Here is a 15,586-nt window from a genome sequence, read left to right as displayed (position 1 = left end):
AGAGGTGACAAACACCGGGAATGTCTCTACCTGTGGGAAGGAAGGTTTTTCCTGGGCTCCAGGGCTGGAAGCTTAGAGAATAACCTGTCTAAGCCTGGCTGATGAGCTGGCTTTGGCGTGGACACACCTTGAGAAGATTAGAAGTCTCTCGTGGTCAATCATCTCTACACGAAACGCAGATAAAAATAGAGAAAGGTTCTGCTCCGGCTGGGCTTTGCTTTCCCCACGATCTGCAGGGTGTTGACACAAACCATGGGGCTGACAGGGGTTATCTGTGCCAAGCTTCTCAGGAAGAGGAGAGAGGAAACCCCTCAGGATAAATGAGTCTGTTCCTCTTCTCAGGAATCGGGTGTTAAACCCACCGAGGAGATTCTGAACAATCACCTAAAAGGGATCTCCCGGTAGGTTTTGCCATAAATACTTTGCTGACTGCCCAGCATTCCCCAGGGGCTCTCCCAGAGGAAGAAACTGATTCTTATTCTGCTTTTTTAAACAGCTTTTAGTGTCCTGTATTTTCCATAGGCTTTTATTATTGGCTACAGTATGAAGCATGGCAGGGCACCACCTAAAATTACGAAAACATTTCATTACCTGGGTGATACCACCCCAAAGGCATTGCAACCCCAAACGGTGTCCAGGCACAAAAAACCCAGCCCCTTTAACCATGAGAAACAGCAAGAGGGACCTAAAGGTCCTAGAGCAAAATCAGCTAAATCCCAATATTCCAAACTGTTGCCACAAAAATCCACTCACCTGACGAACCCTCTGCCACGGTCCACTTGCAACATGAATAGTCTGCTGCTAGGATGCCTGACAATGAAATGCAAGTGCAAAAGGCTGAGAAAAGGGGAAATACTACAGCTGGAGAAGGGGATTTAGTGGGGTGATTAATGTATTCGTAGGAAATGCGTCCTTTGGTTTACTGGGCGAGTGCAAAAATTCAGTGCCCACATAGGAGTCGCACCCCAGTATTAGGCAGAGCAACTGAAATATTTCTAATTCCACCCAGAACATTGTGCGTGTAGAGTGGGAGGTAAGAATACCTCTGCCAGGTATTTTACAAACATTTAGATGGTTCAGATGATTTAATTGGCCCAGAGAGGCCCAACAAGGAAAGTCTGCAGCGAAGCAGTGAAATCCATCACGGAGAAGCTCAGGCCACCTCCAGTAAAACTCTCCCGGCGTAGAGGGACGAGAGACGAACGAGGGGCAGAAAGCGCCAAAGTGGAATTCCTACATATCCCATGAGCACAAAGCTGGGAAGTTCATGAAATCCAGGCACTCCTTGGGGCCTGGGAGGAGCTCCAGGTGATTTTAAGGCTCCGAGGGCCCGGCTGGTTTCGGCTGGGCCGGTCCCGACGGATCACACGCGAGCACGGACACGGGCCCATCCTACGGAGCGCACGGAGACATAAAGCAGCCATTGTGCTGGCAGAAAGGCAATCTGTAACCAGATAGGCCCTGGCTCCATCTAAAAGCCATTTTCCCAGCATTTTTTTGCTGATTTGCTCCCCAGGAGCCTTCCCTGCCACAACAGGGTGCACATTCATGGCCGGGCAGCGGGTCCAGCGCCGCGGGTTCTCCCCCTCCAGTGCCCCACCAGTGCCTCTGTGCCAGGGAATTCGGTGCTCTTAACCCAGAAGAGGTGGCATCAGCCCCCCAACAGAGCCTTTGGAGGAGGAAAATTCCTTGGGAAGGCGTTTTAAGCTTTACCTTGACAGGGTGAGCTGCAGCTGGAGCCTCACCTCGCACTAGGTCCTGCCCAGCTACCAGCAGGTAAGTTTGGCTTTTTTCCTCAGGGGAAAAGGGGCTGGAAATGCACCCAAAGGCTCCTTTTTTTTTCCCCTTTTCATCAAAGCACAGCTTCCAAATCCAGCTAGAAAAGCATCCCAAACCAGCACATCCCCTCCTGCAGCAGTGGCCAGGCTTTGGTGTCCTTCACAGGGACACGTCTGGCACAGTTTCCCCTCCAGGTAGGACCTGACCCATCCTCAGCGAGGTAAGCAATAAATCACAGCCAACACACGACTCAGATGTGGAACTCTGCATGTAAAAAAGCAAGTTTTTACAGTCCACATTCCTCCTTTTTTTTTGTACACCACCGTCTCCCACTGCCTGGCAGGTGGGATGGGTTCCTACCCCGCTCTTCTGAGAGTATTTATCCTTGGAATGCTGTTGCCTCTGGCAGATTCTTCCCTTTTAAACTCTGCACATCTGTGTTGCTAAAAAAAACCCAAAGTTTGGGCTCTGGCCTGGCTGAAGACACAGAATTTTTGTGCCCCGACCATCCAGGCCAGGAGGTTGGAAGAGTCCTTTGCACACCAAGAGAAAGCAACGATGGGTACAGGGAGAGGGATGAGTTTGTTATCCCAAAAATGAGATTTCCCGCTGTTTTGTCCCTGTGGGTCTCAGCCTGAGTGGAGATTTGTGACACATGGACCCACACAGGCAAAATTTGTGAGGAGAATCAAGCGGTGCCAGAGCCTGTCCTGTCCCTTCCCAGGCAGAGCAGGTTGGAAAACGACAGGGCTGTGGTGGTGGCTGGAGAATTCTTTCTGGTTTTCATTTGCTGGGATGATTCCCACTGCTCTGGCTTAGATGGGAGGCCCACAGGTGAGGAAACACATCTCCAGCAGTAGCACACACACACACAGAGAAACCTAAAACCCAGCTGAGTCCAAATCTGAATTTTCTGCTGGATTTCAAACCTCTTAATAAGTCATTCCTATCTGGAAGAAGTGCAACTCAAACTTTCTATTTGTTTTTTTTTTGGCAAGGAAAATGCAGCAGGAACCTCTGAGAAGGACATCCTAACTCATCCATGGGTCAGAGCAACGGGAAAAACCAGAGACCAAACTCACTCCTGGCTCTGATCGAACAGAAACCCCTCCCAGCTGCTGATCCCTGCCACTTCAAAGGAGCTGAACATCCCCTATTTATGCCAGCAATAAAATTCCACTTCCATTAGCTCCATGTCCACCACTTAAACGCAGCAGTCCCAATTTACACACCAATTAGAGCCCCCCTAATGCTCGGGAGTACAAAGCTTTGGGGTTTTTGGGGTTTTTTTTCCCCCTGGTGGGAAGAGATCAGGCGGCTCAGGGGAATAGCAGAGAGCCTTTCACTGCGAGGGCTCGTGCTCAAATCTGTCCTAGGCCAGAGGAACAGATGGTCCCTCCTGAGGGCTGGGCTTACATGAAATAAGGGATTGTCTCAGGCCACTGGTGGACAATTTATCGCAGCCACAAACGCCCTGCTGGTGGTTCCTGCTTGAGAAACTCAGGGATTCCACCTTACCTGATCCCAGGCACCTCATTCCTGCAGGGAACTGAGGGGAATTGCTGCCTGTGGGGGATGCAGGAACCTGGATCTCGGGCTAAAACCAGCTGGTTTAGCTGCCATCAGCTCCTTGGACTCGCCAGCATCAGAACACACTCACTGAACTTCCCCTGGGAGGTGTGGAAGGTTAAAATCACAGGGAAAACTGAGATGGGGAAGTTCAGGGATCTGTGGAAAACGCAGAGGGGAAAGGAAGTTTGCTGTAAGCTGGGGATGGGAATAATAAACCCATGATTAATTTGAAATCAATTCCAAGCTAGTGCTCCCTCAGTCCCCAGAATCTTCTCCAGGGCAGAACTGAACTTCTCATGGGCAGCTGGCAAAAAGTCCATTGAGTATCCCAGGAGCAGAAGAGGGTCCCCATGAGGCATCAGAAAGTGCTACCCTGAGAGAGGAATTTGTAAATTATGAGGGAATAAATTATGCCAAAAGATACAGAGGGTGGGTGGGAGACAGGAGTCAAATTCAGGCTTAAAAATCCAAACTCACAGTTTGGGAAAAGATTCAGAGGAAACCACTGGAGGAGGAATGGCTTTTCTAAAATTCTTGGGACCTGGCCTGGACTGCCAGGAGGAATCCTGGAAGTTTGTGCTCCTGACCTGGCTTTTCAGGGACGGCTCCAGGGACACCCAGTGGGGATGGAGGAGCCTGTGCCACCCTCCTGGCCCGGTGTGCCGGCCGGGGTGTGCGGAGAAGGGAAAATAGGGCGATTCCCTGGAATCTTCCTGCACAGCTGTTTACCCACTGCGGATTACTGCTGTCACATGAGCTGCTTTACAGCAAAGCCAAGCTGTCTCCGTGAGCTGAGAAGGTCACTGGGAGACAGGGGCCTGCAGGGACAGACACACCGCCCTCCTCTGTCCCATCCCGAAGGGACACCGGGCTGAGCATTCCCGCTGCTCACAGGGCAAGGGGAGGTGGTTTTACCTCTGCTCAGCTCTCACTGGACTCCAGGACACAGGAGGGATATCCCAGTGCTGAGCCTGCTGCTCTCCAGGCTCCAAGCAAAGTGCTGGAAGAGTCCTTAAGGTGACAAATTTCCTTTCTCTTCCTCGGGTGCCCACCAATGTTTCGGAGAAAACCACCCGGCCAAGGGACACTGAGGTGCAGCTGCATCTCCTCAGGCTCCTGCTGAAGCCTCAAATAACACCCCAGTCAACCCCAGAAGCAGGAATTGTCCTCCTCAGCCCCAAATCTAAGGGCTGAACACCGAGGAAGAGGAAAGAGCTTCACTTGGGAAAAGAGAAATCTGCAAGTTCAGTGAAGCCACTTGGGAGGATTCATCAAAACCTCCCATCTCCATTAAAAGCTCGCTCTGCCAGGGCAGGGCTGGTGCACAAGGAAAACATTTTCTGCAGGACAGGGCTCTTTACTACACTCCAGAGGTGTAAGACAAACAGGGCTGTGCTTTTAGGCTTTAAAATCAGTCCCAGCTCCGGAGATCCAATGGGGAGGATAAATCCAGGCACCGAGCGATCCTCTGGATGTGCTCAGGGGAAAAAACCAAGAGAGGAACTCGGGAGGTCAGACCCTGCTAAGGAAGCAGCTGAGGCTCTCAGAAAAGAGGGGCTGAGCACTTTTCAAGGCCAAAGAAAACCAGCAGCCACCTGGAGTTTGGAGAAGTCCATCCAGGAAAGTGGGGAAGGCACATTCCAAAGGGGAGCAGGCAATGCAGGAGAACAGAAACCACGAGTCGCCCGCAGGGAGGAAATTTTGGTGTAAAAACAAAAGACCACGAGCTTGGTAAATGAAAAGGCAGCAAACCTCAGCGCAGGGAGCAGCCCCGAGTTGCAGGCAGGGCATTTCTCCCTCCCTGGGGCTGCCTGGTGGGGCGGGGAGAGCTCACAATGCCCATCTCATTTCCTAAGATGCCTCCCACAAAGCAACGACAGCTTGCTGGGATTTCAGCCAGCTTCCCATTTGGATCAGATTGCACCCTACACCCACCGACAGCCATTAAGGGCCCTGCAGCTCCCAAAGTGCCCTCGGGTCAGAGGAGCCTCCATCCATTCCAAACTCAGCTCTGACATTTTCAGTTCTGCAGGGGAGAGAGGCTGGCCTGACCCAGCCCAGCAGGGCACCTGAACCATCTGCCCTGGCTGGGGGGAACCACAGGTAGTGAATTCCTTGGGCAGAAGTGGCACAGCTCAGGCAGGAGCAGCAGTGACATCCTCAGCCTTGCTCGTGGTGCAGAACTGTCCCTTCCCACCGTGGGAAGAGGTCCTGAGAGCCAAAATCTGCCAAAATCTGCACTGGGAGATGCTCCAGCTGCTGCCCAGCTGTGGGGACACTGCCCATCCTCAGCCCTGGGCAGCAAAGGGTCAGCTGGCATCAGCTGAAGGAAGTGCCCTGAACTCCAGGAACAAATTCAGCTCCGCTCTGGGAAGCAGCTGAAAAGGAGGAAGAGCTGGGATCTCTCTTTGGGCTTTCCTGGAGGAGCAGGATCAGCAGAGATGGTGCCAGCAGCATCAAACTGTCCCGAGACCTCTGCTGTTAAACTGGAAGATCTGCCAGAGATGGGCTCAAAAAGCCCAGGTGGGGCTTCCACGTGCTCCAGGTAGTTTGGAATGAGTTGTTACTACAGGGAGAATTCAGCACACGGGGGATTCATCCTGGGAGAAAGGAGCAGCAGAGCAGAGCTGGTTTCGATTTTGGCTTCATCCACCTTGGCTCCACACTCAGCACTGATGTCTCCAGCAGAAATGACACCAAGCTGCTCTCCCCAGGCTGCTGGTGCCTGTGGCCCTTCCAGAACCTTCCTGGCTGGACCCCCTGAAGAAGCTCTGCTTTGGACAAGCTCTGCCAAACCTCTGGTCTGGGTTAGGCTGAGTGTGGAGGAGGAAGAGAAGAGCTGGAAAAAGGACTTGGCAGGGCAGAGCTGTATTTCTGACCCCAGCTGGGCAGGAGAACAATTCCCTGTCCCATCCTGGAGCCAAAACACCGATCCCAAAGGGTGGCACTGGCGGGATCTGCTTGCAGACACCCCTCAAAAACCTCTCCATCCTTCCCATCCCCTTTCCTGGACTGGAAACAGTGGCAAACAAGGAAATAATTCCAGATGTATTTAGGAGAAGATGCCAACTCTAAGGTTGCCATTCCTTTCCTGCCTGGATTCAACCACATCTCTTTCAGACAGGAGCTCATCCAAGGATTAAAATTCCCATTTACAGCAGACACCCCAAAAATTTTGTTGTGATTGCAGATCCATGTGTCCTGACAGCTCCAGACACCCAGAGGGGACCAGGAGAGTTCAGGATGTGGCTCTCAAAGCCAAGTTGGGGATTTCATCTCCATAAACTGAAAAAAAAAAACCCCTGGAATTTAAGGTGAATGTTGGTGGTGGTGAAGTCAAATGAAAAGGCATTAAGAGATCACAGAAACATGGAATGGTTTTGGGAGGGAAGGGACCTTTCAAGGTCCTCCAGTCCCACCCCTGCCATGGCAGGGACACCTCCCACCATCCCAGGATGCTCCAGCCTGGCCTTGGACATTCCAGGGATCCAGAGGCTGCTCTGGGAATTCCAGCCCAGCCAGGAATTCCTTTCCAAGATCCCATCCATCCCTGCCCTCTGGCAGTGGAAGCCATTCCCTGTGTCCTGTCCCTCCAGGCCTTGTCCCCAGTCCCTCTCCAGCTCTCCTGGAGCCCCTCCAGGCCCTGGAATGTGCTGGAAGCTCTCCCTGGAGCTTTGGTTTCTTGAAGACAGAGAAAAGCAGGATCCAGGGAATACAAACTCATCCCTTCACCTGCCAAAAGGCCTCTTTTCAGCACCATCCTGCACTGAGCAGCTCCTTCTGGAGCCACCTGAATCCCTGAGGGGCTGTGAGATGAAGGTGAAGCCTGGACAAATATCACACAAACCCCCCAAAAATGGGCTTTAAACCCAACCTAAACCCACAGGGAATCCCAGTCAAGCATCACATTCATATTGTTCCCAGCCAGACTGACTAATTCCTGCTTTTGGGACAAAGAGTCACCGTGTAAATTGTGGGATTTAACAGAAAACAACCAGGATCTGTCAAATACAAAACTTCCCAAGACCACAACTCAGAAGACAGTGTCAGATCACCTGAATTTTCCACGGGAAATTCAGGATTAACCAGAAGAATTTCAGCTTCCTGTCAGCATGGCAAAGATGGGAACTGCTGTAAGTTCTAAAGTTTTAAGTTTTAAAGCCAGGCCTGCTTTAAATTCTTGCACCAGCCAACAGGCAGCTCCTCTTTCAAAATTTATGTGGCTGAAGAAGAAATCCTGGAGTCGCCAGCAGTCCTGCTCGCTTCCCTCTTGCAGCCCAGAACAAAAGGGAACATATTGCAACTGTGCTGAGAGAGGAGGGCTGCTGTCTATTCCTTTAAATGTAATGTTAATGCCCTGTAATCAGCTTTAATTTTTAAACAGACCCAGCCCTCCTGTCCGTTTCCCCTAATTCGGGACACGTGGAAGGTAAATGGTCTGTGCTTAAAGCGGGCCAGCCTGGGCTGTGACAGCTGGGGAGCCTGCGAGGCTCTCAGGAATGGATGTCAAAACTCACCAGGGGAGGGGACATGGGGAGGGCACAGGAGGTGCTGGAGATGCTGTGAGGTCAGGGAGAAGCCAGGAGACAGGGGGTGGGAGCTGCCCTGAGAGCAGCAGGACTGGGAGAAATGATGGAAGTGATGGAGCTTTCCAAGGAAAGGCCTCGGAGGTGGCTCCCTGCCCCAGGGATTTGTTTTTTCCCCTGCCCCAGGGATTTGTTTTTCTCCCTGCCCCAGGGATTTGTTTTTCTCCCTGCCCCAGGGATTTGTTTTTCTCCCTGCCCCAGGGATTTGTTTTTCTCCCTGCCCCAGGGATTTGTTTTTTCCCTACCCCAGGGATTTATCTTTTCCCTGCCCCAGGTTTTCTTTTGGGATATTGGGAATTCTGTCACGGACACGCTGAGCAGGAAAATGGCTGCTGGATTTTAGGGGAAAGATCAGAGGCTGAGGCGCTCCTGGTGCCTGCCCAGGGTGCTTCCTCCTCCTCCCTCTGTGCTCTCCAAGGCAGGGTTGGAGCTGAAGAGCAGCCTGGAGACCTCACGTGGGACTTGGATAGAGAACAAAACCACCCAGGAGGCTCCTTGTGCTCCTCAGGCCTTTGTGAAGAGGAGAGAGGCCTTGGAACATCTCAAGTGCTCATCACATCAAAATTTTTTCCCCCCCAGGAATCACAGAGTGGTTTTGGGCTCTTTAGGAAGGGATCCTAAAGATTCAGCTCCAACCCTTTCCCATGGGCAGAGACACCTCTCGCTATCCCAGGCTGCTCCAAGCCCTGTCCAGCCTGGCCTTGGACACTTCCAGGGATCCAGGGGCAGCCACAGCTTCTCTGGGCACCCTGTGCCAGGGCCTGCCCACCCTCCCAGCCAGGAATTCCTTCCCAAAATCCCATCTGAACCTGCCCTCTGACAGTGGGAACTCATTCCTGTAAGCCTCATTCCTGTAAGTCCCCATTCCACACCAGAATGCTGCTGTAAGCTCTCCATGGAGCCTCCTCTTCTCCAGGCTAAATAAAGACAATAAAATGAGGTTTTTCTACCCCAAAAGGCCAAACTGTCCCTAGAAATGACCATTCTGCGTTCCCATCTAGGGACTCAACAAGGAAACCCAAAGAATTCCCGTTCCAGCCCCTGCTGGGTTGTGCCGGTTCCATCCCACACCTGGAACGGGATCCAGGGAAGCTCCGGCCACGGATGTGGGACAGGAGGGACTATTTTTAACCCAGGTTGGTGGGCAGACAAATCCTGATCAGCAGCAGCAGGCGCCTCATCAGCAGGGCCAGGATGTCAGAGCAAAGCCGGGCGCTGGCCGTGCCAGCCCCGCGTCACCGGGATTAGCGCCGGGAATCGGCCGGGACGGGCAAACGCCACGGGGAGGCTTCAAAGGGCAGGGCAAGGTGTGCCAGGGAGGGCAGAGCTTGATGAAAACAGCAGCTCTGCACGGGCTGGGGGATATTTCAGCTCTCTTTGTGTTGGGAATGAGGTGGGTGATGGAATAGGAGCTGTGGTTGGTGTACCAAAATTCCCCACTGGGGAATTCCTGGTCAGGCACAGGGATGTGGAGAGGGATTTCCTCTCTACAGGGCACACGCAGGGGAGTGAGAGTCCTGGGAATCAGGGAATTATTAAGGTTGGAAAACACTTTCCAGATCGAGTCCAGCCATTCCCCAGCACTGCCAAGGCCATCACTGCCCCACATCCCCAAGTGTCACATCCACAGGGCTTGGAATTCCCTCCAGGAATGGGCACTTCCCCCTGCCCTGGGCATTTCCAGTGCCTGACCCCCCTTTCCATGGAGGAATTTTCCCTAAAATCCACCCTGAGCCTCCTCTGGCCCATCCTGAGGCCATTCCCTCTCCTCCTGTCCCCACCCCATGTCCCCATGTGCCACATCCACATGGATTTGAAATCCCCCCCAGGGATGGAGACTGCCCTGCCCTGTTCCAATGCCTGACAAGTCAGGAATTTCACTGCCTTCCCACGAGGAATTTTTTTTCCTAATATCCTAAACCTCCCCTGATGCAATTTGAGGCCGTTTCCTCTGGTCCTGTCGCTTGAGACCCCGACCCCACACAGACTGAGCTCCTTTTCACTGATTTTCATGCCAAGGTATTTCACTCAGAGCCCAAGAGCTCTGTTGCTGATAATTATTCACTGATACACAGCAATTTGTCCTCTAGGGAACACCTCTCCCTGTTCCTGGAGCTGCTCAGCAAACCCAGGAATTCTCTCTTCTGCTCTCCTTGCTGGCTGCCACTGACATCTCTTCCGCCCTCTCCTCTGAAACACAACTGCAAAAATGATTTTTTCCTCACCTTGCCTTCAGATTGGGATTAAATCCTACCTGTTTCAGGGTAAACCTTCATAAAAAAATTCTGTTCCCACCAGGGAGGAGGCCCTACAAAAAGCTTGACTCTTTCCTTCCTGTCCTCCTGGATGCAAACGTGCTGATCTGCACTTTGCCAAGCTGCTAGCGACTCATTTGGCTCCATCTTCCCTAAAAAAGGAGATCCAACAGGAAAAACCATAAAATTCTGCTTTTTTAAGAGGTGACATTTGCAGCCCCTATGCCTCCCCCCATTACATTTATTAATATTTTTCTCATGTGAACAAAGCCACCAGCTCCCAGTGGCTCGGTGCTGCACCTCCCCATCCCGAGGAATCCCAAAGCCAGGACAGGGATCCCAAACCCTGAGTTTTCCCATCTGTGTTGATGCTCTCTGGGAGACACAGACAGGACTGGGAACAGCATCCCAGTCCTGCCTTTCCCTCCTGGATGTGTTTTCAACTGCAAGCAGCAGGTCCAGGAGGAGCGAGAGGAGCGTTCCCATTCCCCATCTGCACACCCAGAGTGGGGACAGCTTCCCACTTCAGCCTGGCTCAGAATCGAAGCTTTTCCAGCATTTAAACCTCTTCCCACACCGAAATCACCACCTGGAGCAGCAGTTCTGTGTGGCACTGTCACCCCAAACACCTCTGGAGGCTCCTTTATCCGCTCGGGTGCTGACGCCTCTGTCCCGGGGCTTGCGAGAGCAGGGAGCTCGTTAATCCCCCCCTGCCCACGTCAGACCCTAAAGCCCTGCCCGGGCTCCCAGCACGGATCCTGGATCACCCCAGCCCTCAACACAGCCCCCTCTGGTTGTCTGGAGAGCAGGGATTGGATTTTTGGGATGGTTGGGGGGATGGAGAAGGGCAGGACTCGGGGTGGGCTCCTCTCAGTTTCCCCCTTTGCTCCCAGGGAAAATCTGCTTTGGGGACAGGAAAAGAGCAGCCAAGGCCTTGTCCCAGTCCCAGAGAGTCCCCCAGAGAGTAATTAACACTTAATGGTTAAAATCAGGAATGAAACACCTTGCCTGACCTCCAGAAATTTTTATAGAAATCATGGGATGGTTTGGGTTGGAAATGAGTTAAAGATCATCTCCTTCCTGCCATGTGGGACACCTTCCACTATCCCAGGTCCTTCCAAACCTGGCCTTGGACACTCCCAGGGATGGGGAAATGTCAAACTGTCTCCTTTACCTTATCAAAAAGATGGAGATAAACTTCCATCCTACCCTTCCAGATAGGTTTTTTTAAGTCCTGCAGAAGGGTAGGAGCATTCCCAGAGAGAATCCATTGGATCTCTGGCTGGGCCAAACTCCTGTGAAATCAATTCCCTGGTTATGGCTTGATCCCACAACCTCCACAGCCTCTTCCTTCCCAACTTTTTCCACTCATTCCATGCCCTGGTTTGAATCCCAGCAGGAGCTGGAGCTTTCCACTCCTCTCACCTCCAAAACAACCCCGGGATTCTGTTGGGGGTGGATGTTAAACCTTCCCTGGGCAGGGAGCTGCTCTGCCCCTCCCTGCCAGGAGCCTCATCAATATTTCAGGATGCAGCCGGGAAGCCCTGGCAGCTCTCAGGGCCCCCACGGATCAATGGCAAACAAAAGGCTGCAGGAGGAGGAGGAGGAGGAGGAGGAGGAGGAGGAAGAGGAGGAAGAGGAGGAGGATGCTCCAGCACCAGCACCGTTCCTTCCAACGCCCACCGAGTTCCTCTCACTCCAAAAGCAGCTCCAGGGCACAGAATTTCCTCTTAGCAGAGCAATTCCCAGCATTTTCAGGGACTGCTGCCCCTCCTCGCTCTCCATCTTCCTCTGTTCAATACCAACCACTTAAGAACAAAACCATCTGAGCCTCCAAGTGTGGGGTCAGCAGTTCCTGCGTCCCCACTCAGAGCAGATGCTCCAGAGGAGCAGGAAAACCATAATGCACTTAGTTGGTTTGATGTTGTATGGGAGCAGGAGATCTTGTTTCCTTCAGCTGGGAATGGAACAGATCACAAGATTATCCACAGCCCTTTTGTGGTGCAGACACGTTCCTGGGCTCTCTGCAAGGTACCTGGTCCTAAATTCCCACATATCCATGAATATCCAGAGGTTTCCTCTTTTTAGAGCTGTCTTGTATTGTTATCATTATTATTTAGGTAATTCCAGAGAAGGAATGGGAAAAATGCCATAAAAACAACAACAAAACCCCCCCCCCAAAAATAAAAAAGAGTAATTACACTTAATGGCTAAAATCAGGAATGAAACACCTTGCCTGACCTCCAGAAATTTTCATAGAAATCACAGAATGGTTTGGGTTGGAAATGAGTTAAAGATCATCTCCTTCCTGCCATGGGGGACACCTTCCACTATCCCAGGTTCTTCCAAACCTGGCCTTGGACACTCCCAGGGATGGGGAGATGTCAAACTGTCTCCTTTACCTTATCAATCAGATGGAGATAAACTTCCATCCTACCCTTCCAGATGTTTTTCCTCAGCAAAGTCCTGCAGAAGGGCAAGAGCATTCCCAGAGAGAAGCATTTATTTGGAATATCAGCAAATTAACCACCTTGCAAGCAACAGTGAGAAGGGGAAATTCCCTGCTCAGGACCATTCTGCCCCTGGCAGTTGTTTTTTTCCCTGAATCACTCCCAATTTCTCAGGACAGAAAGGCACAGAGTGGATTTTTTCCTGCTGCATCCATCAAGGAGGACGCTCCCACTCACACCCCGGCTACGGAGATAAATCCTGCCGGCAGCGCAATCCATCTGCTCTCCCTCCCCAGACAGAGACAGCAGCAATGGATACCAACATCTCCTCCATCCCTGAGGGAGATATATTAGCTGGTTACATAAGGAACCAACAGCATGGAGCTCCCAAGGACTCCAAAGCCCTTCCCTTTAATACCACCGGAGATTAGAGCAAATCGAAGGAGAGTGGAAACCAGGCGAGGGGCTGTGGGCGAGGTTTTGCTCACAGGAAAATGCTGCAGTCTCTCCCCTTAATGCACTCTAAATCCCATCTGATTTCCAACTTGGCTGCTAGGGAAAAAAAAGAAGGAGGAAAAAAGGAAAAAAAAAAAAAAGTCCAGCCTGTATTAAAATGATGTCAGCAGTCGGAGAGTGAGGTGGAGTGACTCAGGGAGGGTGTGGAGAAGGGGAGTTTTAGGGGAAGCATCCAGAGGAATCCAGAGAGTGAAAACATTTTGGAAGCAGAGCAAAAGGAGCCAGAGGTGCAGATCTGCTTCTCCAAATCTGATCAGCTGCTGGTTTTGAGCATCCAGGGGCAGATCCTGCCCCCGATAAATACTCAGCACTTATTGCCCTGACAATAAACACAATCCTGCTCTTCCCTCGGTGCCAGATGAATTCCCAGCTCTGAAGACACGGATTTCCCTTCATTTCTGCTCCCTCTTCAGGCTGGCTGACTCCACAGCAAGGGAATCAAAGCAGCTCCGAGTCAAATTCCTCTTCCCTCCTCTGCTGCAAACTAAACATCAACGTCTCTCTCACACGGAGAGCGCTCCCGGCTGGATGAGGATTCTGATGGGAATCAGCTCTCACCTGAGCAGGTTTCTGCTTTCCTGCAAAGTGACACTTCTGATACTTGGCCCCTCTTTGACAATTTACCACCCTTGAGGTGATGTTTCTTTACAACTTCACCTTTTGTGCCCTTTTCCGGCTGTTTTTGGCCCAACTCCTTCCACCTAACCCAAATAACCAGTGGGTTTTTTTGGGTAATTCCATAAAATCCAGTCTGAGCTTGGAAATTATCCCAGAGTTGGGCTGGAAAAGACCTCTGGGATCACTGAGTCCAACCTATGAGCCAACACCAAGGCATTCAGGTGTTCCTTAAACACCTCCAGGCAGAAGCGCAGAGCAACCAGAGGCAGTGGATGAGCCCCAGCGAGGCACATTTTCATATTCCTTTCATCTCTTCAGCTGGGTTTTATAGATTTACAGTTTCATTTCTAGTCTGGAGAACTGCAAAAGTCACCAGACTTGGCAGAAGGCACAGAACAGGTGAGAAATGCTACAGAGAATCCCTGGAATCAAAAGCAAAATGAAGCAGGAGGAAAACGACCCGAGGCTGCCTCAGGAGCAGCCACCAAATTAAAAAAAAAAGACTGGAGAAGGGCAGGAAATAAGTAATAAAATATTGGTTTAAGAGTTCTGGAGATGAGTTTATTATGGCACCAACTAATTGTGTTAATTGATCAAGGCTGGCCCTTCCTGTGCTGGGCACAGCCACACATCACAGTTTTCCCAAAAAAAAACCCAAACTAAGGATATAGAACCAGCTGGCAGAGGAGGGAAAGAGCAGAGCCACCAGCACCAGGGGAGCAAACAAGGAGTTAATATTCCCATTCCACCCTGAGATTATAACTCACAACTGGTCAGCGACCCCCTGAGCGAGGGAGGAGAATTTTACCACCCAAACCGTGACGTTTGGATAAAAAGAGAGGAAAAGGCTGTTTTTAAGAGCCTAAATTGAAAAAAAAAAACCAAATAAAAACTTTGCAGAGGCCTTACCATTGGCATCCTGGACTCCAGTGAGCGCCCCAACTGCTGCTGCAGTTTCCCCAGACAGGACAATCTGTCCCCCTCCTTGGAGGGTGGCCTCGGCCAGCGTGGCTACGGCGTGGGCAGCGGCTTCACTGCGGGCGTGCAGAGGGGAGAGAAAGGTTAGGAACACCAGAAGAAACAAAGAATTCCATTTTAAGCAGCAAACACACACCAAGAGAACAATCCAGAGCAGAGGGATTGGTGTCTGGCCTGGATAAAGTGATGCAGAGCAGGGAATCAGCACTGGAGGAGGAATGGATGGGAAGAAGCTGCTCCTGGTGGATTTAATTTCAGCTTGCACACCCCTGTGTTCTCCCTTTCACTTGGGACTTAGATAAAACCTCGGGGCAATCCAAGCAGTTCTTCCACGTGGCTCTGGATTCAGATTTTTGGCACATCCTGGAGCTCTGCAGATTTCAGAGCTCTCCCTTGGTTCTGCCAGTTCCTTGCCTCGCTGCCACGAGCAGCATCACCAGCTCTGCCTTCAACCCCTCCCCAGCCAAATGGTTCCAGAATTCTTCTGGATGAGCATTATCTGCAGCAGAGAGCTGTTGAATTTCTTCACACAGGCCCAAAAGCCCTGCAAAGGTGCTCAAGGAGCTTCAAAACAGAGATGGAGTAAGGAAAAAAGAGGCTGGGACTGTCCAGGCTCCTCTGATCTGTCTCTAATCCCCTTTGAAACCCAGCTACTCTTTTTGCTTCCCCAGCATCCTGGAGCAAAAGGTTCCACATTAAATTAGAAGGAAAAACTGCATTATGGCACTTCAAAAACTCCTGGCTGGGCAGCCCTTTAGTCTGAGATTGTGAGAAACAGGAAATAAAACTTTTCCTTTTTTTTTGTTTTCCCCATGATTTTACACATTTCCAA

The 15,586-nt window shown here is 51.3% G+C and overlaps 1 protein-coding gene across 4 annotated transcripts in view; it reads right to left on the bottom strand.

Moving 5' to 3' along the window:
• The window catches only part of LOC131591434 (nuclear respiratory factor 1), a 65,301-nt gene that overhangs the window by 10,922 nt on the left and 38,793 nt on the right, over window positions 1–15,586 (bottom strand). For 2 of the 4 annotated variants that reach the window (XM_058862138.1, XM_058862139.1), the window contains exons 10-11: window positions 14,686–14,810; window positions 10,192–10,344 (exon numbers count right to left, since the gene is read on the bottom strand). In XM_058862138.1, the coding sequence (XP_058718121.1) occupies window positions 10,192–10,344; window positions 14,686–14,810 (278 nt within the window). Of the gene's footprint in view, window positions 1–753; window positions 811–10,191; window positions 10,345–14,685; window positions 14,811–15,586 lie in introns of all 4 variants that reach the window. The other 2 variants (XM_058862140.1, XM_058862141.1) reach the window with 2 other exon arrangements.

The sequence above is a fragment of the Poecile atricapillus genome, chromosome W (genome assembly GCF_030490865.1).
Source record: "Poecile atricapillus isolate bPoeAtr1 chromosome W, bPoeAtr1.hap1, whole genome shotgun sequence".
In the NCBI taxonomy this organism is placed as follows: domain Eukaryota; kingdom Metazoa; phylum Chordata; class Aves; order Passeriformes; family Paridae; genus Poecile; species Poecile atricapillus.
Note: the sequence above shows the minus strand (reverse complement) of the source record. Positions and strands in the feature narration are given on the sequence as shown.